The sequence below is a fragment of the Myiozetetes cayanensis genome, unplaced genomic scaffold (genome assembly GCF_022539395.1).
Source record: "Myiozetetes cayanensis isolate MyiCay16 unplaced genomic scaffold, myiCay2020 scf6-25, whole genome shotgun sequence".
NCBI lineage: Eukaryota > Metazoa > Chordata > Aves > Passeriformes > Tyrannidae > Myiozetetes > Myiozetetes cayanensis.
Genome location: NW_026087853.1, coordinates 22,050,179 through 22,074,732, shown reverse-complemented (window position 1 = coordinate 22,074,732; position 24,554 = coordinate 22,050,179). Strand labels below are relative to the sequence as shown.

The following is a 24,554-nucleotide window of genomic DNA, read 5'->3' as shown; positions in this document are numbered from 1 at the left end:
ACAGCTTTGAAGACATGATCAGGAGAATGGAGGGCTCTCCAGCACCCCCACAAAAAACAGAGGTGAGGATGTATGGAGTACTGTTGGGTGACATTCCACTCCAAAGCCCACAAGAAAACCCCAGGGGACAGGTGATGAAGCATTTGGAGCAAAGCAATGAAAACACTCAGAAACTCCAGTATACATCAGCAAAGAACCTATGTCTATACCTCTATATGGTGGCAGTGGTCGGAGCATTAACTTTGTATGAACTACTTCCAGTCACCAGTCAAGGAAGCAAAAAATTATAGAGGTGACACGTACTGTAGAGTGGACCTCAGGCTGATAAGCTCTGCTGGGCTTGTCAAGTTGGGCTCTGTGTCAGTACTGCGTGAGCTACCACATCCAGAGAACCCACCCCTCTGTACCTATCTGCTAATGCAGATAAGACATAACCAAGGTTTGATGTGCCTGAGATGTGCCTCACAAGGCCTGTAGTGCAACCTCCCCACCTTCTAAGAGTGAAGATGGCTGCTCAAGGTTGTCAGGAAAGACCTGGAGGGACCCTCAGCAGGGGTTCCTGAGGGTCTCATTTCTGGCTCCTGCCAGAGCTACATACCTGTACCTTGCCATTGTACCCTACTGATCTGGACCCCCACCCAGGGGGTGGGACTTGAACTTCACAGCTTGAACAGGGATCTGCGTCATCCCCGTCAACTTGTGTGGTTATCTGGACTGAAGGCTAAATCTGGCTACTGCCCACAACTGCTCTGCTTGCCTTGGTCAGGTACAGTGTGAGGGGGCCCTGGCTGGAGGGATTCTGCTCCAATGACTGTGTTATTGCATTTGGCTCCCAGCTCCCCGTCCCTTAGGGAGCAGCCAGCCACAGTGCCCTGGAAGTCTTCATTCACCTCTTAGGAACCATTTCCTTCACTGTGGAGACAGGAGTTGCTTTAAAATAATGGCTGGGAATACCAGGTCAGTACATGACCACCCTGCTGCTCAAACAGTAGACAGCCACATCAATCCTGCCATCACAGTGGAGGTGCCCCTGGTTTGCTCAGGGAAGGTGTAATATTCAGCATCTGCAGCAGTCCTAATCTTTTGTCAGGCCAAGGCTTTAAACCAGGATTTCTGAAGTATGCAGGATGTGCCCTTTTGCCAGTCCAAAACACCTATGGCCATCCTGGACAGATCCCACAGTTTTCAGAGACAGTTCCCAGCCCTTGCCACCATGCACTGGGCACTGCAGAGCCTTCTCCAGAGGCCAGAAGAACCTCCCTTTCACAGGAAAGCAGCAGCCATTTGGTCTGATGAACCACCCCAGAAGCCTGCAAAGCTAAGAAGAGGAGGAACAGGGAGCTGCTTCCACTTAAAGCTGAAGCAGAAGATAGGCTTCTCATGCTGATTCAGAGCTACAGTCCTAGACCCAGTTTGGTGTTCCACTGATTAACTGGCATCTATGGGCAAATTTTGGGAGCAATGCTGTGGACTATTGACCTCTATCATGGTACATGCTGTGGTTAAGCTGTGGTCTCAGGTTGAGTGAAACAGGGATGCTTTAGCTTTCTCTTAGTTTAATGTCTTTGGCTGGGGTAATGCTGGCAAGGACAAGCTGTGTGCTATCTTGCCACAGCTGGTGAAAGGCAAGTTACTGAGGAACTGTGCAGTTCAGAAATGATGGCATGGGCATGGGTGTCTAGAGAGTCCAAGCAACTGTTTCACTTCCTCTGACAGCATGAATGTTTCTCCAACATGCAAAGCTTCCAGATCTACATTTTCAAGGAACACTGTTCAGGTTTCCTCCAAGGTCCCTAATTTCTCTGCTGACTGCATGTTTATCTCAGAATAGGGGATGAGCAAGAAAGCTGGAGAGTCCATCGTTTCCCTACTCGGAGGCTTTGCACATCTCTCCTCCAGAACCGGTGCCCCACGCCGTGCGTGTTTATGAAAGCAGAGATGCCTCCATCCCTCCCTCCCTTCCTAACCCCACCTCCCCAGCACGGCTGGAGGCGAAGCGGGGCCTACGGGGCTGGACCGGGCCGGGGCGGCCCTTCCCTGCGCAGGGGCTGCGGCGGCCCCAGCCCGCTGGCGGGCACCGGCCCCAGCCCGCCGAGCAGCGGCCCCGCCGCCGCCGGTGCCGGCTTTTTGGCATCCCTGATCGCGGCTGGCCCCTGTGATTGGCTGCGCGGCTCTGACCCCGCTCGGGCTCCCGGCTGGGCGGATAAAAGGGGCCTGAGCCGGGGGCTCCCAGGCATTCCCGGAGCGGGCACCAGGGACCGCCGGCCGCAGCATGACGGGCAAAGCGGGCGCGGCGCTGGCCCCCAGCCTGCCCGGCAAGCCCAAGCCCGACGGCGCGGCCGCCGCCCCCGCCGCCCCGCCACCTCCTCCGCCGCCCCCCGCGGCGGGGGTCAAGCCCAGCTCCGGGCCCACCCCTCCCCGTTGCACCGGTTTCGGTATCCAGGAGATCCTGGGTTTGAACAAGGAGCCGCCGTCGCACCCTCGGGCCGCCCTGGACTCTCTGCCCGCCGGGCACCTGCTGGCGGCCCGCTCCGTGCTCAGCCCCGCCGGGGTGGGCGGCGTGGGCATGGGGCTACTGGGGGCCGGCGGCATCCCCAGCTTTTACACCCAGCCCACCTTCCTGGAGGTGCTCTCCGACCCCCAGAGCGTCCACCTACAGCCCCTGGCCCGGGCTCCCGGGCAGCTGGACAGCAGCCAGACGGCCAGCTCAGGTAGGCACGTCCCCGGCCCCCGGGGACTCGCCGCGCCCCACCAGCGCAGCCGCCCGCATCTTGCGCCCCGCCGGGAGGCCACTTGCCCGGCGGCGGCAGGGCGATTTCGTTTCGATCCGGAGGAAGAGGAGAAGGGCGGACGGGACCGTATTTTCCCCCGTTCGGGGCTGCGGCCGCTGTGTGATGGCGTGGCCGGGGGCGCCCGGCCCGGGAATGCGCGGAGCCCCGTCGGAGCTGTCCCCCGCGACCCCAGGTCGTTGCCGGAGAAATAGGGGCCTTTCGGCATCCTTTTCCTAGACGGCAGCAGCTCCCACAACGCTGCCTGCAGGCCCGTTCCCGAGGCCTCCTCGGGTAGCCCTGGAGCGGCAGGCAGCAGCGCCCGAGCCTGTCCCAGAGGGCAACCCCTGGCCTCCTCCCGGCAGCGGCCGGAGCCGTCCGACGCGGTTTCCGACCCGGGCCGTGCCCGCAGAGACAAGGCACCGGGGCCAGGCAGGTTTGCGCGACGCCGCGGGCAGGAGTGGGACCGGAGCGCGCATCGAAATGTGGGTCCCGGTTCCGTCTCTCGGCTGCTCCTTCGGGGCAAAGGCGGCGGCATACTGTCCTTAACACCCCCGGGCCGTTGCACCTCTTGGAAGTCGGGGGTTGCAGATAGGCACCAGCTTCTCCCGGGGTTTGTTTTTGCTGGTAGCTCTATAAACCTCAATTTCTCCCTCCCCGCTCCGGTGTTTCTGCGGCGCAGTCCGGGATCCCCGGGCTGGGGCAGGCGGCCGCGGATGCCCGGCCGCGGGGAGGGGGCTGCAGCTTCCCCGTTTTCCTACGTTTTGGTTGAGCTCTCCGGGATCTGAGTTTTAGCAGCAAGATAACAGCAGCCTAAGGAAACGACTCCAGGGGAGAGAGGCGAGAGCTGCAGTCCGGTCCCGGCCCTAAGCCTTCCCTGTCCGGGGCGGATTGCCCCTAGCTTCCCTCACCGGGACCGGGAGTGGCGCTGGGGCCGCGCCGCGCTGGAAGGAGCGGCCGGCGTCGTGCCCCGTCCGCGGCGCGACCGCAACGAAATCTTCGGCCACAGCCGGCGGAGGGAGGGGAGCTGCCGGGCCCGGCCCTACCTGGGGGTCCCTGGCGGGGAGGGAGCCCACAGCCCACAGCCGCTGCCTGTCTCTCCGCAGATTCCGAGGATGTCTCCTCCAGCGACCGAAAAATGTCCAAATCTTCCCTAAACCAGAGCAAGAAACGAAAGAAGAGGCGGCACAGGTAAGCCAGGGGCGGCCACCCCACCGGCTCTCGCTGCCCCAGTCCCTAGGGAACCGGGCACCACCGAGCCCCGCCGCCCCGGCGGGGCCGACCCGCTCCAGCCTGGAGCAAAATACTCTTCCCGACACCCGCCGCCGGCTCCTTCCCTTTTTCTTTCTCCCTGTTCAAAATAAATCGGATTTGGGGACGTGCCTACAGGGAGCGGGGGGATCGACCACAGGTGTCGTTTTATTAATTTTTTTTCTGGCTGCGGATCCAGGTATTCCTAATCCCAAGCAGCCCACGAGCACCTAGGCGGAATAGGGATCACCAGTGTTCGGGAAGCGAAAATCATCCACCTGTCAGAAATAAAACCCGTTCCCACTCCACATACAGCAATCTTAATATTGGCTGTCAGTAAGACAGAATTCCTATCAATAATTTAAATATTTTATTACTTAGAAATAAATGTTTTGCCAATAGATTAAATAGTTGGGAATCAGAGACAATCTTCAGAGAAGCTGAAGAAGGCTGGAAAATTGTTTAGGAAACGAAGATCCTCTTTGGGATTTGGTTCCCCTCAGCACGGTCAGGATAATAGACTTTGCCTGACTTCTCCCACAGTTAAAAAGGAGTTGGATTGTCTGCGCCTTATAAACAGAAACGAAAAATCCCGTGCTGGGTTCTGGCATTGCTGTGGCCGGAGTGCCAGGACAAAGGAAGGCCAGGCACCATCCATTGAGGGTGATTTAGGAATAATTAAATCAATCCTGCCACGATGCAGGAAAGGTGGATTAAAAGACGCCCCAGTGAAAGCTTACCAGGATGCGGGGTGGAAGGAGACCGACTATCCCAGGAGGCGTCCTGCTATGTGTGCAACAGGAGGTTCGGTCTGTAGGGCTCATCCCGAACTCGGAGACCCTCCACAGGCAAATATTACCAGTTTGGGTGCTCTGGAGTAAATACGAGTTCATTTTATTTGTGGCCCGGACAAGGCTGCGTGAAAACACAGCCGAGACTGGTGTACAGGTCCCCATCTGGATGCGGATTTGTTTTATTTTCAGTTCTAGACAGAAACAGACCAGCAGCATTTGTCTGTAGCTGTATATTCTGTACTAAACGGTTAAGACCCTAGTTGGACCAAGGAAGGGTTGGGAGATGACTGACCAATAGCCTGCATATAGCTGCAGGATAAACACCAAAAAGGGCAACGGGCTACCCGGGGATGAGCTAAAAGGGGAAACTTGAGCTGAACGTCAGGCAAAACCTTCCTGCCGCTGAACCTGGACGGGCTTCTGAGCTATTGTCGGAGGAAGGTGGAGGGGAATGCTTGAAATGTAAACTGGATCAAAATTGGATCCTGTGGTCCCAGAGAGAGAAAATACACGAATTAATGTGCCTCTGCTGTCCCTAGAATTCATAGATTTGTCAGAATTGAAGAAAAACGGTTTGAAAAGAGAATGGATTTAAGAATTAATTTAAAGAAGGGTCTGGTTGCAGGCAGGTCCCTTGCATTTGCATGCTGCTTTTGTTAGTAATGTTATCGATCTGGTGGATTTCATTCTGTATAGCGGAGGATATTTCTGAGAATTTCTCTTTATGATCTCTGGAATTGTAGGGCTTTTCTGAAATCTGGATGTATTTTAGAATAAGACTATTTCCTCTTTCCTTCCGGGAGCTACATGTTTCTTAGAATGATGATATTTATACATTGACTTTGTGAAAAAGGCTGCAGTTCGTTGTTGGGTTGAGGGTTGTTTTATTTTGGTTTGGGTTTTTTTGGTTGAATTTTTCGTTTTGTTTTGGTTTCTTGGTTGCTATTTGGTTTGGGGTTTTTGGTGTTTTTTGTTTGGTTGGGTTTGGGTTTTTTTGTTGGTGTTGTTTGTGGGGTTTTTTTGTCATCAGAGTATTGTTAGTTTATATCAAAAATTGCATTTTCTGTACTGGAGGAGTTGAAGGGTGGGAGTTTTAATCCTCGGGGAGTGGAAGTGGTCTGAGACTTCTCATCAATTCGCTGGAGAAGGGCTTTCATCTGTCTCAGCTTTCCAGCTGCTGATTTTGCAATTTGGTTGTCCCAAACTGAGAACTGGCTGTGCGAAGGTGGGTTGGGCTGCTGCCCGCCCAGAGCAGTCCAGGAGGATTTCCAGAGGATAATGGGGTAATGCAAACTGTCAGGGAGCAGCTAATGGGATATCGGGGTGGGAGCAACCAGGGTAAAGGCAGAGGAAGGGAGCTGGCCCTGGCTTTTGTGGGGAAGGATGGTGAAAAGTGGTGGGGAGCAGAGTGGATAAAACATTCAGAGAATTCATCCACGGACTGGGACTCGAGCTGAAGGATTACTTGCTCATAGAGGTTGAAAAGGCTAAGTACCAGCAGCTGGGAAAGGGCTCAGCACCTCTCCAGGCAGGGTGCTGAGGGGATGCTGCTTCATCTCAGTGTGACTATCATAGGGTTAAGAAATGTCTTGATGCAAGAGGAGGAGAGGTGTGGTTTTAAGCCTGGCCAGGGGTGGGTTCAAAGTTGCAGGGAACATAAAGGATAAGGACATCCACTAGGATCCTCGAAAGAGGCAGTGCAGTCTGAGATGTAAGAGCAGCTGCCATCACTTCAGGTGTTCACTGCTGGGGAGGGACAGTCTCCAGAGGCAGGTCCTTGAAAGGAAAGGTGATTTGTAACTGTTAAAATTCTGTCTTCTGGCATTTTCTGGTTCTCCTTTCACCCTGGCACCTGACCTTTGGGCACAGAAACACAGGAGATGGGGAAAAGTTATGTGTTAGCAGGTTACCCAAGTTTCACTGGTTTCACTGTCCATTTCTCTGACTCATCATCATCTTTGCTGCTTCTTCTTATGTTTTTTGATCAAAGAGTTTTACTCCCCTCAGGACAATCTTCACATCCTACCAACTGGAGGAACTGGAAAAGGCCTTCAATGAGGCCCACTATCCTGACGTATATGCTAGAGAGATGTTGGCCATGAAAACAGAGTTGCCAGAAGACAGGATACAGGTAAACATATCTCTTGGACCCCCTTATCGTGCTCCTCTCAGCCATTTCCATCCCTCCCTGAAGAAAACACAGCATGGGAAGACTGACATTTCTCTGAATAAACTTCCCCAGGCTGTCCACTCCCGTGCTTTCCATGGGTAGGCAGAGAGATCAGCTGTTCTTGGCAGATTTGTATTTGGTGTTTGTATGTCAACATGTGCTGTGTGTTGTGTGTTGTACAAGTGATTTAGGGTGTGTGTAACAGAGGGAATCCTAAATCAGAGAAGGAGAACAGGCATGCAAAAAAGACCACAGAATTTCGAGGACTTGCTATGGGAAAGAAGGTATAGGCAAGAAGAGAACCTTCTGGAGACTGTGTCTGGGTCGGTACTGTTGGAGGGAAAGAGCTCATCTCTGCTCCATTGGGCACAGAAGGATGCACAGAGTTGGCACAGGCAGCTAGTAGTGCTGTGGGTGGATTCAGTGTGGGAATGATGGGGGAGTCTCAGTGAGGTGTTTACACCATTATTTTCACTTGAGAAGGCAAATGCCTCCTCAAGTGAAGTTTCCCTAAAAGTTTCTGGGGCTATTTTTTCTTCTATTTTTTTTTGTTAATTTGTTAAATTTTGTTAAGCTTACAGTTTTTAACATTTGGGTTTTAATTGCATGTTAGCCTTATCATGCCACTGTGAGGAGGTAGAACAAGGTGGCGTGGAGTATCACCACTGTGTGGTGAATCCTCCAGTGAAAAGGAGCAGCCCGAGCTGCAGGGCTGTGCCAGCACCATCCTTTGTCCTGTGTGGCAGCAATCAGTGCGAGCAATCATTACAGCCAAAAAGCTGGAGAAGACTTACAGCTGCTGTGTACAGTGTGGGAGGCACAATGTGCTTGGACACACTACATGTGATATTCACAAAGGTGGGCTCCAGCAGCTTCTGTTGCCTCCCTTCACCCATGACTTGCTCCTGCCAGGTTGCTACATAAGGCACAGGATTGTAATGGCCAAGGCTTAAGCAGCAGGTACAGGTAATATTTCTGGGCTGGCTGAGAGCTAAACTGGCCTGGTCCTCTGCACAGTGGCAGTAGTTGCCTCTGTGACTGGTGTATAGCAGTTTCTACAAGAGACATTGTCTTAAGTGCTACATGGTGTTGGGAGGGTCCTAGTTTCCCTAGTTTCTCCTTCTGTCCAGTCCCTCATGCATGCCCAGAACCTGCTGAGCTGCTTCTTGAATCGAGGCTCTTTCTTTGCTAAAGAGATGGCCCAGGAGGCTGCTCCATTGTGGGTTTGGAATGTAGCTCAGAGGGCACTTAGCAAGATAACACTGATGCTGGAAGCTGCTGAGGCATAATCCTGTGCAGGGACAGGCAGATCCTCGCAAACAAAAGTGCAGCCTTTTTTCCCCTCAGTCCTGAGACCCCCTCACCAGCCTTATTTTTATGATTAATCAAGAGTGACATTTTTAAGAAAGCAACTCGTGCTTCGTATCCCATTGATCTGGCAGGACTCCTGCTGACCTAACAGCTTGTAGATAACCTTCATGCTGACAGGATTTCCACCAGTCTTCAGAGATAATGGCTCATCATCTGAAACCTTACCTGATACATTAGGATTTTGCTCTGAGCAACAAGCCCTGATGCTTTGCCTCGAGAGAGTGAGATGGATGGAGGGTAATTTCTCTGCTTGTGACACTGTAGGACATCAAGAGAGGAGAGACTTAACCAGAGTTTAGTGTTGCCTGCACCCACCAACTGATGCTGTCCTAGAAAGAGGATCCTTTGATTCCCTGTAAAGGACCTTTTCAGCGAAGAGGTTTATCTGGTGGCACAGTATATGCTGAACTCCAGAGGCACAATTTCTCTGTCCAGAGCTGAGGACCTTCACTATGTGTGAGGTGGAGGGAGATACTATGGCAGACAGTGCAGAGCTGGACACTGCATGTACTGCTTCAGCCTCTGGAGCATCCTTCTAGTGCTGAGATTCAGTGTTTTACCTGATACAGAGGCAAAATAGAGTCTAATGTATCTTTAACTGTCATTGACTTGCTGCCACATCATTCTGCAGCTGGCTAATAAACAACTGCCTACTTTCCCTGTGTTGCAGAATTTTTAAAACTAGGAAGGCTTCTTATCCTGACCCCTCTGCTCTAAAGATCAGGTTAGACTTGGACAGCAGAAGCACCCCATGGTCTGACTATAAGGTGTAACTAATGGCATGTGTATTCCAGAAGAAAGTGCTTATGAGTAACAGTTTTGCTCATCATGAAAAGAGGAAATAATGAGAAAGAGAATTTATGTGGCATTGTTGTGTGAGAGCATGAGCACCCTGCCAGGGTGAACATTGGGGTTATGTGGAAGTCCTGAGCACCATTGTTCTTTCCGGTAGGTCAGCAACTGATTATCCCTTACCACATATTCTATGAAATTTCCTTTTCCATAGTTTTTTTGTGTGTGACAAGCCATGCCAAGATGATTCCCACCTTTGATAATTCTTCTTGATATTTCACCTCATATTCCTTTTCAACTTTATCTCTTTGTGTTATGAGCCTAATTCTTTCCCCCTTGTTATAATGTTCACACTCTTTAAATAAACCTAAGCTGTTTCTTCTCCTGGCTTTCACTTTTGGTTTTCACCATTGCTTACACAAGTTACAAAGACCTCTCCTTAAATCATCCTTCACAAATCACACATTCATCTCTTAATCATGTTGTTCTTATGTGAAGCCCATCCTGCCTATCAGTCTTCCTGAAGATAAGGGACCACATGCCTACAGCTGCATGCTGGGTGTGTTCACACTGGTTCAGCTGGACTTCTGAGCCCTTGTAGGAACAGCCTTGGATTAGCACTGGTCTGCTTGCTTCCTTATTTATTTATTTCTATTTATCTAATTCAGTCACTTCAAACTTTTTTTGGACAGCTTTGTTTTGTTTGTTTGTTTGTTTGTTTGTTTCCTCAGGATTTTCCCTTCAGTGCTCTGGGTTTCATATGGCATTTTGTTAACTTTGTCTAACAAACATATTCACTGCCCTACCAGCTCTGACACTCGCAAGAGGTTAGTGCTAGAGTATGAGAACAGGGCAGCTATCCAGTGATACTTACAGAGTACGTTATCAGCCTCCTGGGATTTTGAACACATGTAAATATCTTAATATCCCGCAGCAAGAAGTTCTGCAGCAGAACTGCCTGAGTGAAGCAAAGCTTTGAGTCTCTTAACATCATTTAATGCCCCTTGGAAGAGACAGCTGACAATGAATCTTTATTCCCATTTTCATAATATTTATAGTTCTGCATTGTTGAACTTTTTTCTTTGCATGAGTTTCCAACTGCTCAAGGGAGCTCTATATTTTTTCATTTTCATTGTGGCTTACAGTTCCTCTTACCTTTCAACATTCCTCTCTCCCTCTTGTATGTTATTAATGGAAGTGTTTTCTAAGATTGTTGTCAGCATCATATGTTGTGGACTTCCACAGCATTCCATGTGGCTTCTCACTGGATCCACACCTAAGAGTGATATCTGTCACTTATTTTCATTCATGGAATTATTTCTCAGGAGGTAGTAGTCAAAGAGAAAGTAAATCACCTATGAAATTTGATATGAAAGTGGAATTCAAAGAGTGCAATTGAAAGAATGATATATAGGAACTGTTTGCAGGTAAAACCTTCATCAGAACACTACAGATAGCCATCAGAGCCAAGAAAGTTATTGGTTTGAGAGAACATTGAATCCAGGAAAAAAATATTCAAATCCTCCACTTAAAGAGAAGATGAACATGTAATTTTTTTTCTAAGGCAGCACTCTTTAACAGTGTGTGTGTCTTCCTCCCTCATTGAGCTGGCTGCTCCTGGAAGGAAAACAAGCATCTTCCCATTGGGAAAATAATTCTTTTTCAAAGTGAGACACTATGTACAAGTAAGACCAGATGTCACTGTGGCCAGTTTGCAAGATACTTGAAAAATTCCAGGTTAATAAAAGTATTTGAAAGAATATTCAGAAAAATTGAAGTGCCCCTATTAGAATAAATACAGACCATTCTGTAAAATCCAGGTGAGGTAAGTAGATTCCTATGGGGAAGTATATCTTAATAAACAGAATGAAGTATTAAACATGGCCTCAAGCTGACAAGTGTTGTGACATCTGACTTAAACTGCTTTTTCTCATAACAAATAACTCTTAAGTGTAATGTGTAGATTTTAGGTAAGTTATTCCTATTGAATTTATTAATATGTAGCAGTTCTGAACTTTAAACACAGTAATTTCAATATTAAAGTTCAGTAACAGTTCGATTTGGGATTATTGAAATGAATGTGTATGTTTGTCCTTAAAATATGTCTCCTACCAATCAAACAAATTGATTAATTAGGATTTCCCAAAACTAAGATCCTGACTGCCATTGGGGGGGGGGCACTAGAGTCACCTTTTTAGGGACCTAATCAATTGAGAAAGATAATACAAATGCTAAAAATTGTTGGTTCATAATGTTAAAAGATCGTATGGTAATTATGTGGATGACGAATTTTGGGACCCATAAATTTTGGAACACATAAATGCTCATGTAAGCAAAAGGAATCCCAAAAAGGGTCTGGTGCTGTGCATGAGAAGTGGGGATTGTCTGTGTATCCAGCAAGTTTTGTAAGGCAGCTAAAAGGTAAATTTTGGCTAAAACCAAAACAAGGTCAACTAAATCTCTAATTGAAAATGTATTGGTTTAGCTGCTTTCAGATTAATGCATTTCAGTATCACCGTGCAGCCATTTGGGAGTTGAACAGGGATGGAGAAATCAAGAAGAGTAGTCAGTTGGAGGGAAGCATTTGTACCAAGAGAGTATTTTTCCAGAACAATAGCCTTAGCTTGCTTCATTTTTTGCAAAAAGATTCTCTATTTAGAGGTGAACATAATTTGGAAAGGCCTGAGGAACCTGAGCTGCACTGAGAGTGAGCTCAGGAGTGAACCCAAGGAGTTCCTCCAGGAAACATAATAGAAAGTGTGAAGGAAAAGTTAACTTTATGCAGCTTTAGCAGCCCTGGATTCTCGCTCTCCTGACAGCTTTTCTTGCTTGCTGCAGAGTGCTGAGTTGTAGTCTGAATCCCATGGTGTAAGATTGGAATGCTGTGATTACTCCATGCAGTTGGTAACCTTTCCTGAATCTGTGCTTGGAATGGCTGACGAAGGATTTCTTAGTGATGCAGAAAGTAGTGGTGGTGTTGGATTTTCCAAGCTTATCACTGTTACTCTAAGAAGTGAGAACTTGTCTATTCTTGGTAAAACTTTGAGTGACTCTCATACATAGAACAGAGAAAGGCCAGCATGAGGCACACTGCCAGTGCCCAGTGGGTCCCAACTGGAATCTCTATACAGCAGGTTTATGGAGGCCATGTAGCTGTAAGGAGGTTACCAGAGTGGTCAGGGTTGTTGAAGGTAGATTACCAAGGTGAAGGGGACACCTAAAGTGTTGCTGTTTTGTGAGTCACATTTCAAAATATATTTTTATATATTCATTATACATGCATATATATATATATAAAAAATACTATTTTCAAGGAGCCCTGCAAGCAGTTAATCGTGAAATAGAGTTGAGCAGCTACTGCTGGCTACCTTTGCCAGTAATTCCTGAGCACTGGGGCAAGCTATGGCTGTGTGATATCAGATAAGTGTCATTAACTTCCCCTATGCTTTTAGAAATGTAGGAAGTGTACAAGTGAGAGTAATAAAACTAATCAAACTTATTGGCTTAGTGAGAATATTATTATGAGTTTTTCTCGTGGCTTATGGTGCATCTCTGCCTCCATGTCTTTAATTGGTATGTTAGGAGTTCATCCACTTTGCTGCCTCTTCAATAACATGCTTGTTTAGTTGATCTAAATTCATTTTCATTTCCATTTTTCAATTAAGAGTTGTTTAATTTGGCCCTTTCTGTAATGGATTGTTTTCATTACCCTTTATCTATGGCCTGTTTTCAGCCCATGTGCTAGAACTTCGTTTACAAGTTAATTACCAGGGCTGCAAACAGAGGGGCTGGGTGACGGGCAAGAGCAGGGGCCCAGGCAACCCTTCCCAAAGGGATTCCTGTCTGAAAAGTCTTACACTGCATGCTTTTGGACAGAGAAAGAATGTGTGGCAGGAGAAAGGAAGGAAAATGGAGGGTCAGGAAGTGGGGACTCTCAGTTTGTTGCTCCACCATGCAGAATACCAGCCTAAGATGTGGGATTTACTTTGTTACAGCTGGGGCTGTAGGTGAGTTCAAAAGGTCTGTTTAATGCAGATGTGGAGATACAGAGTTATGAATGTTTTCTATACCCAGGTACTGTCTTATCCCTCTATGTTCAGTCCCTGAGTTGTTTTAGCCACTGATCGATTTTCTAAATGGGACAGAAAAACAAATAAACCTAAACTTGCATGTCCTTGACTTCTGCTCTGTTCCTTGCAAGATGTTTATGGCTGTCCCAGCATAAAGAACTGTGAACTTGGTGTGCTTCTCCACAGTATTGGGAGGGAAACAGCACTCTTTGCAGTGACTTTGCTTGTTCTCTCCCTGGTTTGGAGACACTATCACCAAGGGTCAGACACTTTCAAGTGTTGGGGCACATGAGTTCCCTGAGAGAGGAAAGACAAATAGACAACAGAATATGCCATAGCCCATTTCTGTGGAGTGCCTTGGCAAAGGCATTCCCTGTCATGTCCAGGAGAATTAGGAATGGCTCTGCAGGTTTGATGCCAGGCTGTGACAACTCTTCCCCACATCCCTCCCTCGTTTTCTTAACGACAGCTGTTTAAGGGTAACACTTCTCAGCGTTTGCATAGGCATTGCAGTTCCTCAATCACTTAAACTCTTCTGGAAATGCTACCCCAAATCCCTGTGCTGGGAACACTTCTATTCACTCCTTCATTTAATGATGAACTTTCTTTTCTCTCTTCTGATACCACCGCAGTTTTTCACAACTGGCTTTTAAAAAAATAATGGTCAGCCCAGCAAGTTGAATAGTTAATTCCCCTCCAGTCTTAGGATGCCTGGCAGAGGCACTAGCTGATGGCTGTCTTTGTGTTTTCCTTTAATGACCCTTTATGATGAAGTTTTCCTCCTTTCCTGACTTTGAATAGAGGTTTTTCTAATAGTTCAATAACACGGGCATTTTAGACACTTAGTTAATTTACTCTCCCCTTTATTTCTTAATGGATCTATTTTTCTCTGTTTCCTTTTACCCTGATAGATCTCAACAAGTTCTTATTTTTCTCTGGCAGCACAAACCTCCTCTGCCTTTTCATTGGCCTTCTTTGGGTGTTCTGTGAGCCAGGTTTTGCACAGGCAGTGTAGAGAAGTCTAGTCCTCAACAGATATATTGCTGACCCTGATGTGTACATGCATGAGGCTGGCAGTTCCTTCTGTGGAGCAGAAAAGAGGAACTGGCTTTATGTCCATCGGTGTTTCTGATATCTGGGTCTCTTTGTATCTTTGGCTTCATTGCCCTCTTTCCAACTTAGAATGTCCCATGACTGTCACTACAGGAGCCCACTATTTCTTTGTTGACTTGGTCAACTTCTTGAGCTTCTATGATGACCATGACCGAGATCAAGGCTTCAGTGTGTAAGTGACAACTGAGGGAGAGTCCCAGCCTGGGAGATCTTAGCTTGGGTGGACTAAGCATGGGGGATACCTGGAAGTGTACTGTGAGCTCAGATGTGCCGTCCTGGTGCAAGCAGCACCCACAGTCTGTTGGCAGCTCTGCAGGTCACACTGTTAGCTGTGCTGTGCTCTAGTCTGAGCTGATGGTGTTGTCTGCAAGCGTCAACAGCACAGCAGCAGCCAGTGCCTGGAGCATCAATCTTCTGCATCTGTAAGATGTCATGTGAAAACCCCTGGAGCTGTGAATTACCCACAGAAGGTTAAGGGTACACAGAGCTGAGGAACACATAGAGCCAGGAGCAGACATGTGATAGGAATAAAGCGCTGAAGGGCCACCCTAAAGACAACTGCCAGTCCTACCTCTTGAGGGGTGGTCAGGGGCCAGACCACTGTTCTGCACTGCTCTGCACAGCTCTGGTGGTCCTCCTCCTTCCCCAGATTTAAGAGCTCCATGAAGGATTTTCTGAGTTTGGGTGATTAGATATCTCTCACTGCATGAGGCAAGGAATTACAAACATCATCTTTACCATGTACCTTCCTAAGAGAAGGTTGTAAAGGGCCGCAACTTTCCCCTTTTAGTGCTCAGTCCAAACTGTTGCATGGAAGCTGATTACTTCTTATAACATTTTAGAAAACATCACATGTTTGTGTAGATATCTTCCAGCTGATGCTTCAGTGCCCCAAGAGTACAGTGCATTAGTGAGTGTGCGCTGTACCCCTCAGGGGATCTTGTGGACTGTCCCCATGCCCACAGGGCCTTAGCTTGGAAAACAGTGGGTACCAGGGAGTACTGCAGACACTTTCTGTTGCTGGTGCACAACCTCTGGTGCCTATGCTTTTCTTCTGGAGAGCACTTTTGCCCTTTGCTTGGTGTATACTGGTAAAGGAAAGGACACTATGGAGCTGCTGTAGGCATGCAGGGGGCAGTCCCAGAGCACAGGCAATGCTCCACAGCCTTAGAGGAATCCTGGCATCCCATGGTCTGATTTTAGTGCCCATTGAAGGGCATTATGAAGGGTATGTGACATTTCTCTTCTGACTGTCCTAGCTCATTTTGCTGCAACAAGAAAATGATAATTATTGTGCTTCCCTGCATGGTCAGAGTGTGCATTGCATATGGATACTCATGAAGATCTATACTAAGGTTTCCTCTGTGCTAGAGGACCCACAGAGCAGTGTTAGTGGAAGAAAAGAAGGCAAAATGAAATAATACAGGCAGGATAGCAGCTTGGTTAACGGAGTCAGGCATTGTGATCACCCTAAGGATGGATGTGCACTATCACCCTTTGTGACGATGACAAATGCCTCCCTGGGTTTGTGTAGACTAGGATGATGAGTGTGCTCTTGTCAGCTTTCCTGTGACTATCACACACCTACGACCCTGATGTTTTTCCTGTTTTTCAATCACCATGTTAGGAAAAGAGTAATTTGGGTGTTTATCTGCCATGTCCCAGCATATGGCAGCCTCTACAGAGCTGTAGCACCAACTAAACTACTGGTCAGCTGGAATCACAGTATGGCCATGGTGAAGTCAGTGTCTCAGAGATGCATTTTATGTGCAGATGTGATGCACAGATTGAGTGTGTGCTGAACCACTGATTTCACTGTACCAACTATGCATGTCATGTGCACACTTTTTTTTCTATGGGGATGATGGGAGCCCTGCAGCAAATGAAGTTCTTCTCCTTTTGAAGGTTATTAACAAGAAGTGAAAAAACATGTCACTATATGAGGTGGCAAGGCTAGGTGAAAGCGTCAGATTTGCCATAGGAACACAGTTTAAGATATGTGTCCTAGTCAATCAGGATTTTCCAGCTTTGGTTGCATAAGTCACATAAATTGCAACGAGTAGCAATACTTGGCCCATGTAGTGCTTTTAAGAGTAGGATTCAGGGGGTAGGCCTAGTCTGCAGGATCGGTGGCATGGTAATAACGTGTACTGTTTTGCTGGATGCCATATTAAGCCTGTATTCCATGTGTGCCCTTGTTACTATTTTAGCTCAGAGGAGATCCAAGCTTCAGTGAACCATCATATCTTTGCTTAGGAGGGATGAGTGCTGTCTCACAGCTCATCTTGTGTGTCTGCTTGGACTTGTTAGCCAAGTGGGTTGGACACAACTCCAGCTACTATCAAGAAGGGCTGTTGTCACACTGTGTGCAGGAATTGCTCTTTCTAATGTGAGCTCAGAAAGCTCTTTCCCAGTGTTTAGTAAGAGGAGGGATGATGAGTCCTGTGATCAGCCATGCAGCCCATGTGCAACCTTTACTGCTCTCATTTAACTTCATGACCACTTTACACCAGCCATAGAAAGTGATGTCACCATAAACAGTGCCAATAATTTTGACATTACATTTCAAAAGACAGCAGTAAACTGTTTCCAGGCTTACTCAAATGGTGCAGTCTCCACCAGCAGCCAGGAAGCTTTCTGTGGTGATTGCTAAAAGAGAGGGATTCAGGGAAGCTCCGGGGCACAGTCAGACCTCATGGCAGTTCATTTTACAGCCCCAGTGCTCATGGGTACGGACGGGGACATGCTCCAAGGAAGATATGAGGCTGTTCCTTGCAGTGCTCACATCTTCAGATTGAACTCAGCTGGGACCACAGGCTCTGTCCAATATGAGGGTGAGGATGGTTCTGTTTTTTCAGATGAGGTTTTCATTTTGACTACTCTCATTGTTGGGTCAGAGGAGGTAGAAAGGGAGAGCTGTAGTTGTCAGGAGAAAATGAGTGTTGAGGTGGCAGCAGGGCCCTGAGTGTGGAGGTGAACTGGAGGTGTTGCCTCGTCTGCAGCTGGATCCACCAAAGGGCTTCAAGTGGAAAAGTGGCAGGGACGCAAAGATATACCTGTCAGTCCACGGGCAGGGGAGATGGTCTCAGCGTAGCTGTTGGAGGTCTTGGGATTTTGTCCTTTGCTTTAGATACTGGTTTGCTAACAGCTGTGTGCAGCTGCTCCACGCAGTCTGGCAAAGGCGTGTGCTGGAGTGTCTGTGTGTCTGTGTCGGTGTGTCTGCAGGTGCGGACATTCATCTGCTTGTGGCCATCTAGTGGACATTCAGCTTGTGCTGCTTTGGGCTGGGACTGGCTTGTGCTCCATAAGGCTTGTTCTTTGAAAGACCCCTGTTGAAATGCTGTTTCTAAGGCAGTATGAACGATTTGGTGAAGCAAAAATTCACCGTCATCTAGCCTGGAATTTTTCTTTAATAGACGAAGCATGCTTGCGCAGGGAAAATAACATTTTTTAATATTAGGAAGACAAAAAATCCAATACAAATTCTCTTGTCTGTGTATACTAGCTTGGAAAGTAGCAGCCAAGAAAATGAGTGTAACCAGTGGAAAATTTTAGGTTGAAACAATACACCAAAACACCATAGATGCTTTAAAATACCCCTTTGCTAATTCAGATTCCTGTGTCATGGCCAACCGCAGAGAGATTTCTCTCTTTAGCAGACAGTGTTTCAGGCACTGATTAGGTAAACAAACTAACAAATATAATGAATGCGGATAACAAGGACACATTGAGTCTCACGTCCCTTTGCAAAATGAGAGATTCCTCCTCCTACAATTGGCTCTTCTGCATCATCAATAATCTGAAGAAGTGTCAGTCGTCATTTGTGATTCAGAGGAGGAAACTGGCAAGGTTGTCCTTGCCAGTCTTGACTCCAAAAGTCCAGCTCTAAAATTCTTGCAGCCCTGTGGTCAAGCACAGAGTGTCTCAACTTTTATTGCTTTGGGCAAAGGGCACTGGAGGTGAGAATTAGATGATGATTAAAGTTAGAAACATTCCCATTTAGAAAGCTTTGCAATACTGCAAGACAAACCTGTCCACTTTACTCTGTTGTCCATTTTTTGAGGAAAAGTTTCCTGGAACAAGCGTCCTGGGTTTTCCAGACGATGTTTGTGTGAAAATAAAGAGCTGTAAAACTTCTTAAGATATAGCACATTGGTCCAAAAGACACCTCTCCACATCAGATTGCGATAGCACATCTGATGTGCTTCACTCCAAAATTAGTCAGGGGGTTTCAAGAATGCCCATGAGGTATGGAAGCACAACCTTTTTACCATACCCTGGGCTGTGCAACAGAGAACCACATGAAAGCAAGCGAGAAGGAAGGTGCACAACCATGTCAATAAAGCATTTCACAAAGCTGAGCCAGTTCACAGAATGGGAAGGGGCAAGAGGAAACGTGGATAAACCTAAACATCGCTTGTAGCAGATCAAATTTTACAGGGTTGGAAGAAGTAAAGCAAAAGTAAAGGAAGAGGCTGAAGAATACCAAAACCACGAGTAAATGTAAGGGTGAAACCTACTCCAGGAGAAGTGAGGTGCCAATAATAAATAACTGCATATTTGGAAGCTGTGGGTGATGTATCAACACAGCTGAAAATACCTCTGAATTACTAAAACCAGTGCATAATTCAGCTCAGAATCAAGGCATGGGAGAATTCTGGTAATGCATCAAGAAATTTGAAGAAAGCAGTGAGATCTCTGAGAAAAAAGTCCCATTGATGGAGCCATCCGAATAAGGATAAAATTGTAAAAATGGGCCACAGGGAACAATTCTGTTGATCTGAAATGGCATGGGAGCTGCCAGTGCCATGCTGGAGGTTTTTTCTCCATGTTCCTTGGGATTGGCTTGTGGTGGAGATGCTGGGCTGGGATCTGATCCCAGCAATATTCCATAAAGAGCACCACTGGTTTCACTCAACTTCATGCATGAGATGAAGATATGGCTCCTGGTATTAAATAGTAAGATGGTCGGTCTTCCCGATTTCTGTTCTGATAGACATTCTGGGATTTCAAACTTTAATTTTTCCTAGTCAAAACTAAGAGGAAATTCCCATTAAATAACAAAAATTGGTTTCAGAAATCTCAGAATAATCTTACTGAGATGTTGATGTAATTTTAATATTCCCATTTGGCTTTAAAGCATAGATTTTGCATGTCTTATGCATCTGAGATTAAAATACAACATTCATAAGAAAGCCATAGATAATTTTGATTACACTTCCACTGGCTGGACGCAGTTTTTTCTGTGTGATTGAATCAGCATTTTTTGATTGAAAATTTTCTACCATCTCTAGTCAAAATTGGGCTGCCAGCTGGCAAAGCTTCTGCTGCCTCCAGTATTTGTGTAACACTGCCATGGAAAAGGGGATGCTTCAGGGCATCCGGTTTAGTAGCAGTGGGCAGGCTGAGACTTGGCCAGGGAGAAGGGAAGAGGAGCGTGAGGCATGGGGGAAGGTGTTTGGGGCATCAAGGCAGTGGGGAGGAGAAAGGGAAAGGTAGTAAAAGCATCAGTGAATAGGCATCTGCTAAAATAAGACTGAGGAGACTTTAAAAAGTTGCCCACTTGGTACTTGGTGGAAAAACCTGTTTGTGAGCTGAGATCCTAAGTGTGTCAGCTGGTGACAAAAACAGCTTTACAGAGGTGAGCCCTGCAAGCCACTCTGGGTGCGTGGAAGGGTGTCACTGAAGCTGCAATCCAAGACAGATTTACAGGCACCAGACTGTGCAGGAATTTCTCTCTGAAACCAGAGAGGACCTCTGCTGTGATGGATCTAACTATACTGGTTTATCCAGGGCAGAAGAGGCAGGATCCCTCTCCTGTCCCAGGTGGGTTAAGCTGCTCCCTCACAGCATGGAATTGTAGGGGGGTGGCTGTCCCACTGCCTGGGTCTGGTGGGTGAGAAAGAACCAAGGAATTTTGGGTTGAAGTTGGAGTGGGAGTGAGCCGTTCCCCTCCAGCTCTTCACTCTGGGCTCTGGGAGTGGGAGGAACCCCTGGAGTGAAAGATCCTGCCAATAACCTGCTGACTGCAGGGCCAAGCAAACCCGTGTTACACACAGGCAGGGAGAAGCAGGCAAAGAGAGGAGGCTGTTCATTCCCAAGGGTCTTTGCTCAGGCACTGGAGGATTTGCAGCCATCCATGGTCCAGAGGTTACCTATTGGCAGTATGAAAGTGTAAATCAGACTGTTTATCATGCAGGTGAGGTGATGTGTGGTGAAGCAGCCTGGCTGTAAAATCCCCTCTGACATGCACAGAGTGTCTTCTGCTGGGAGAAGCTGGGATCACAGCCACTGGGACCACCACCCCACCCAGCTCTCTGCAGGAGCAGGTCAGCTGGGCTCCCAGGAATGGCCAAGGCTGGCTGTCACCACTGTTAGCAAACCACCTTCCCTACCCTGCAGCTCTGTCCCCACCATAGGGCTGCAGTGCTCAGCAGTTCTCTGTGCAAGTAGAAGAGGTGAGCTTACCAGCTGAGAGCAGGGCATCATTCCTTGGCATCAGTCTTACTGTCCCCACGACAGAGCTGGGGGACTGGGACAGACAGCCAGTGCCCCCCTCTGCAGCTTGGGCTCCCTCAAGGAAACAAACAGTGGGGACAAGAGAGGGTTAAGCTGTCAGCTCTGTAATGTTAAACAGGTGTCAAAGGCACCTCCATATATCTGCAGATTGAAATCAAATTCTTTGCAGTATAAAAAGATAAATTACCCAGGCGATTCCCGCCTCATCCCACTCATCAGGCCAGCGCCAGACGGCAAGCAATTTTTTTTTTTTAATGTGCTAACGACCTAATCAAGCAATCAAGTTGGAGAAGATTGCGGAGTGACCCCGAGCATCCATCTGCCAGCGAGACCCTGCCATTCATTTCCATTCTGCCATGTACTTTCTGGGGAAGGGAGGGAAAAAAATAGAAAAGAAAAAAAAATCCTAAACAAATTAACACCCAATTTTCTGTGAGTCTAATTAGTTAAATGAGGAGGTGTTTGGGGTGTCCGCGGGGAGGGAGGGGTTGCCTCTCGGAGAGGGGCCTGGTAACTCCATGGCATTAATTAGCGCAGGTCAATGGCGTGGTTCCCTGGGGACCAGCTGCTTTAATTTCCCGTGATATTTCAGTGCCTGAGGCCCATCGATTCAAACTGAAATTAACTTATTTTTCAATCAGGCCTGGGCTGCCCCTGGGGCTGACTCTTCCTTTGCCTCCTTCTGAATAGACCTCGAGCAATTTTTCATCTAAAGCTGATGGCTCTGCTCGGCGGGAAGGGAGGGGAGCTGGGGAGGGAGGAGGGCGAGGGAGACAAGAGGAATGGAAATCAGAGAGAGAGCACTAATAGATTTCTGCGAGAATCACCCCCTCCCCGCCATTGCCGCCCGCCTCTGCTCGCTGGCCCCCAGGTCACAGCTCAGAGATTATTCTGCCAATTTTCTGAGAAGATGAGGGGCTCTTCAAACTGGGAATTCAGGGCAAAGCGCACAGATCAGCTTCCCCCTTCTCTTGCTTCTCCCCATCATCCGCCCCCATCCAAGCCCTCCCTGCAGGCACCACTGCCTGCAGCTCTGTGCTGCTGCTCAGACACCCAGTAAATAATAAAAGAAAATCCCAGGCACAAGAGCCAAAAGCCACTAGAAAAAGATGCTGCAATGGCAAATTAATTACATCCTGCGGAGAGGGGTGGGACCTGTTTTCACACTGGCCCTTGCCGCTCCTGCGAGGGAAGGAGGGAGAGATACCTGGTGTCTACTGCATAGGAAAAGAGGTTGTAGTGCCTTCAGGATGAGCATCCACACATCTGCCTTCATCCTGCTGCACAAACGTGTGTGTTCCCCTGTGGGAAAGGGACTGATATGCTGTCTCCCTGCAAGAAACCCCATGTCCCTCCTTGTTGCTTGCTCCAGGTTTGGTTCCAGAACCGCCGGGCCAAGTGGCGGAAGAGGGAGAAATGCTGGGGCAGGAGCAGTGTGATGGCTGAGTACGGGCTCTACGGTGCCATGGTGCGTCACTCCATCCCACTGCCTGAGTCCATTCTCAAGTCTGCCAAGGATGGCATCATGGAGTCCTGTGCCCCTTGGCTCCTGGGTAAGAGAGCAGCTGCCTTCATGGGTGATGATGAGTGGGTAGAGACAAAGAGGGGGAAGCAAGGAAGAAATAAAAGTCATGTTGAAAATGGGTGAAAGGCAGCAAGGTGAGGCTCTCCCTGTCCTGCCTCACTGAATGCCCCCTGTCCCCCAGTGACCCTCGTCAATAGGATTTGACTGCTCATCCCAAATTCCTGCAGGACCTGGGACCCTGACCTGCAGAATCTGGTTGGGACAGGAATTTTCCCCCATGCTCAGGCTAATGTTAGCCTTCAGTTCCCATGACTAAAGCATCCTTCATGCTCAGCCCTGGAGCAAAGACTCTAACCCTTATCCAGGGCAGGAGGTCATCCCAGGCCCACTTCTCCAGCCCTGTGATGCTGTGTGGGGTGTCAGGACCCCCAAATGCACTGTCCTTGCCCCAGGTCCCAGAGGGAACACTCTGCTGCCTCCTCCTGCTCTTGACGCCTGGGGGAGCTCCATTTCTGTCTGGTTTCACTTGGTTTTCTGTGCAGACCTGGAGGTAGCAGCTACCCTACCACACTCCTGCTCTTTGCTTCCCTCTTTCTGACCTCCCAGGCTGGTTCTGCCCCAAAACTACTGTCTGGCATCTTGAGGAGGGGCTGTCCTGTCATTCTATGTGTGTGAAACTGAGAGAGGCAGAGGGGTGGTTGTGTGGAGTGGGTTGATACAGAAATAGGCAATAGGGATCTCCCTCCCCAGCCTCAGTAAATCTCAGGCAACTGTGCTGCTGTCTGAGACCCTCATTCCCATGTAGGGACAAGTTAGCTTTAAGTTCACTAACAGAAATAAAGAGGAGAGTAATTATAGACCTTTGGGGGCAGCCCCGAGTCCACAGATGCCAGGCTACCCCAGCAGGCAGCTGCCTTGCCTGGGCTGCCCTCGCACGGGGGCTGGAGCAAGTGGCTCCCCGTGACTGCTGTATGAAGCGAGGGTTTCTGCTTTTCCTTAATTCTGGCCTCTCTTTATCTTTGCTGTTTTCAGTTCAAGATGGCTTTCCCATGCCCAGGCGCTTTTCTAAACCCGAATACCAACAATTCTTTTTAGGGATGCACAAAAAGTCTCTGGAAGCAGCGGCTGAGGCGGGGAGGAAGACAGAGGTGGAGCGCCAGGCCCTGCCCAAGCTTGACAAAGGTGACAAGGAAGAGAGGGGTCCGGATCCCAAAACCACCATTTCCCAGGAGGAACTGAGAGAAAACAGCATTGCCGCCCTCAGGGCCAAAGCTCAGGAGCACAGCACCAAAGTCCTGGGGACCATTGCTGGGGACACCCCAGCCCCAGGCAGGAAGACGGAGACAGGGGAGGAGGTGGCAGTAGCAGAGGATGAGAGACAGACGGAGAAGCTGAACTCATCGCAGAAGGAGGAGAAGCTGATCTAGGGCGAAGAGAGGTGGTGGAAGCCAACCCCGACAGACACTGTGTCCTCTGGGGACCACGTTCCTACTCAGACTGTCAGGCTTCCCTGGTCACCCCTGCCAGGGAAGAGGGCCCTGGTCTCTGTGTTTGGGGCTGCCTGGCAGGGGTGCCCATTGCCTGCTCCCCTTGAGCATACCCCTGCCCCTCACTCCTCTGCCCCACCAGGCCCTCCTTACCCTCCACCCCTTCCTTTTGGGGGACACACATCATCATTGCCACCCAAGAGGACACCAAGGCTCTGGTCCCTTCAGCCTCTTGACTGCCTCTGGGGCTTTTTCCTGCTGCTGCAGCCCCAAAACCCATCTACCGTCCTGAAGCAAGCCTGTGCTCTGCTGCCATGCCCCTCCTTGGTGCACTTCTCTCCCCAGTGCTGCCTAGGTCCCTTCCTGTTGTGCCCTATTCTACCATGCCCCAAGCAGACCCACCACCTTCCCCTGGCCGTCACCTCTGCTTCTGTCCCAGGCCACAGCAGGACAAGCCCATGGCAGTGTTTGCGTGAAATGATGACTATTCATGCAGGGTAGTTTGCACCTTCTGCCCATCTCTCCCTGCCCAGCTCTGAGGTCTGCTGGGAAGGGGCTGCAACTTTAGGGCGGTTATGTTTTACCATTGTTTGGCAAGGAGAGGCAGGTTTAGCCCACAGGCACAACACCCTGGTCCCACCTGGCAACTCGAGGTGACCCCAGCCCACGTTGCTGGCTCCTGCAGTGCTGGACA

At 48.7% G+C, this 24,554-nt stretch overlaps 2 protein-coding genes across 2 annotated transcripts in view; both read left to right on the top strand.

The window, feature by feature from the left end:
- LIN52 (lin-52 DREAM MuvB core complex component) overlaps positions 1-24,554 on the top strand; it is a 249,553-nt gene that overhangs the window by 82,305 nt on the left and 142,694 nt on the right. The window lies entirely within an intron of this gene.
- VSX2 (visual system homeobox 2) lies at positions 2,273-23,847 on the top strand. Its single transcript, XM_050336321.1, has 5 exons — positions 2,273-2,711; positions 3,875-3,959; positions 6,821-6,944; positions 22,221-22,401; positions 23,469-23,847. The coding sequence occupies exons 1-5, from the start codon at positions 2,273-2,275 to the stop codon at positions 23,798-23,800; spliced, it is 1,161 nt and encodes a 386-aa protein (XP_050192278.1). The 3' UTR covers positions 23,801-23,847.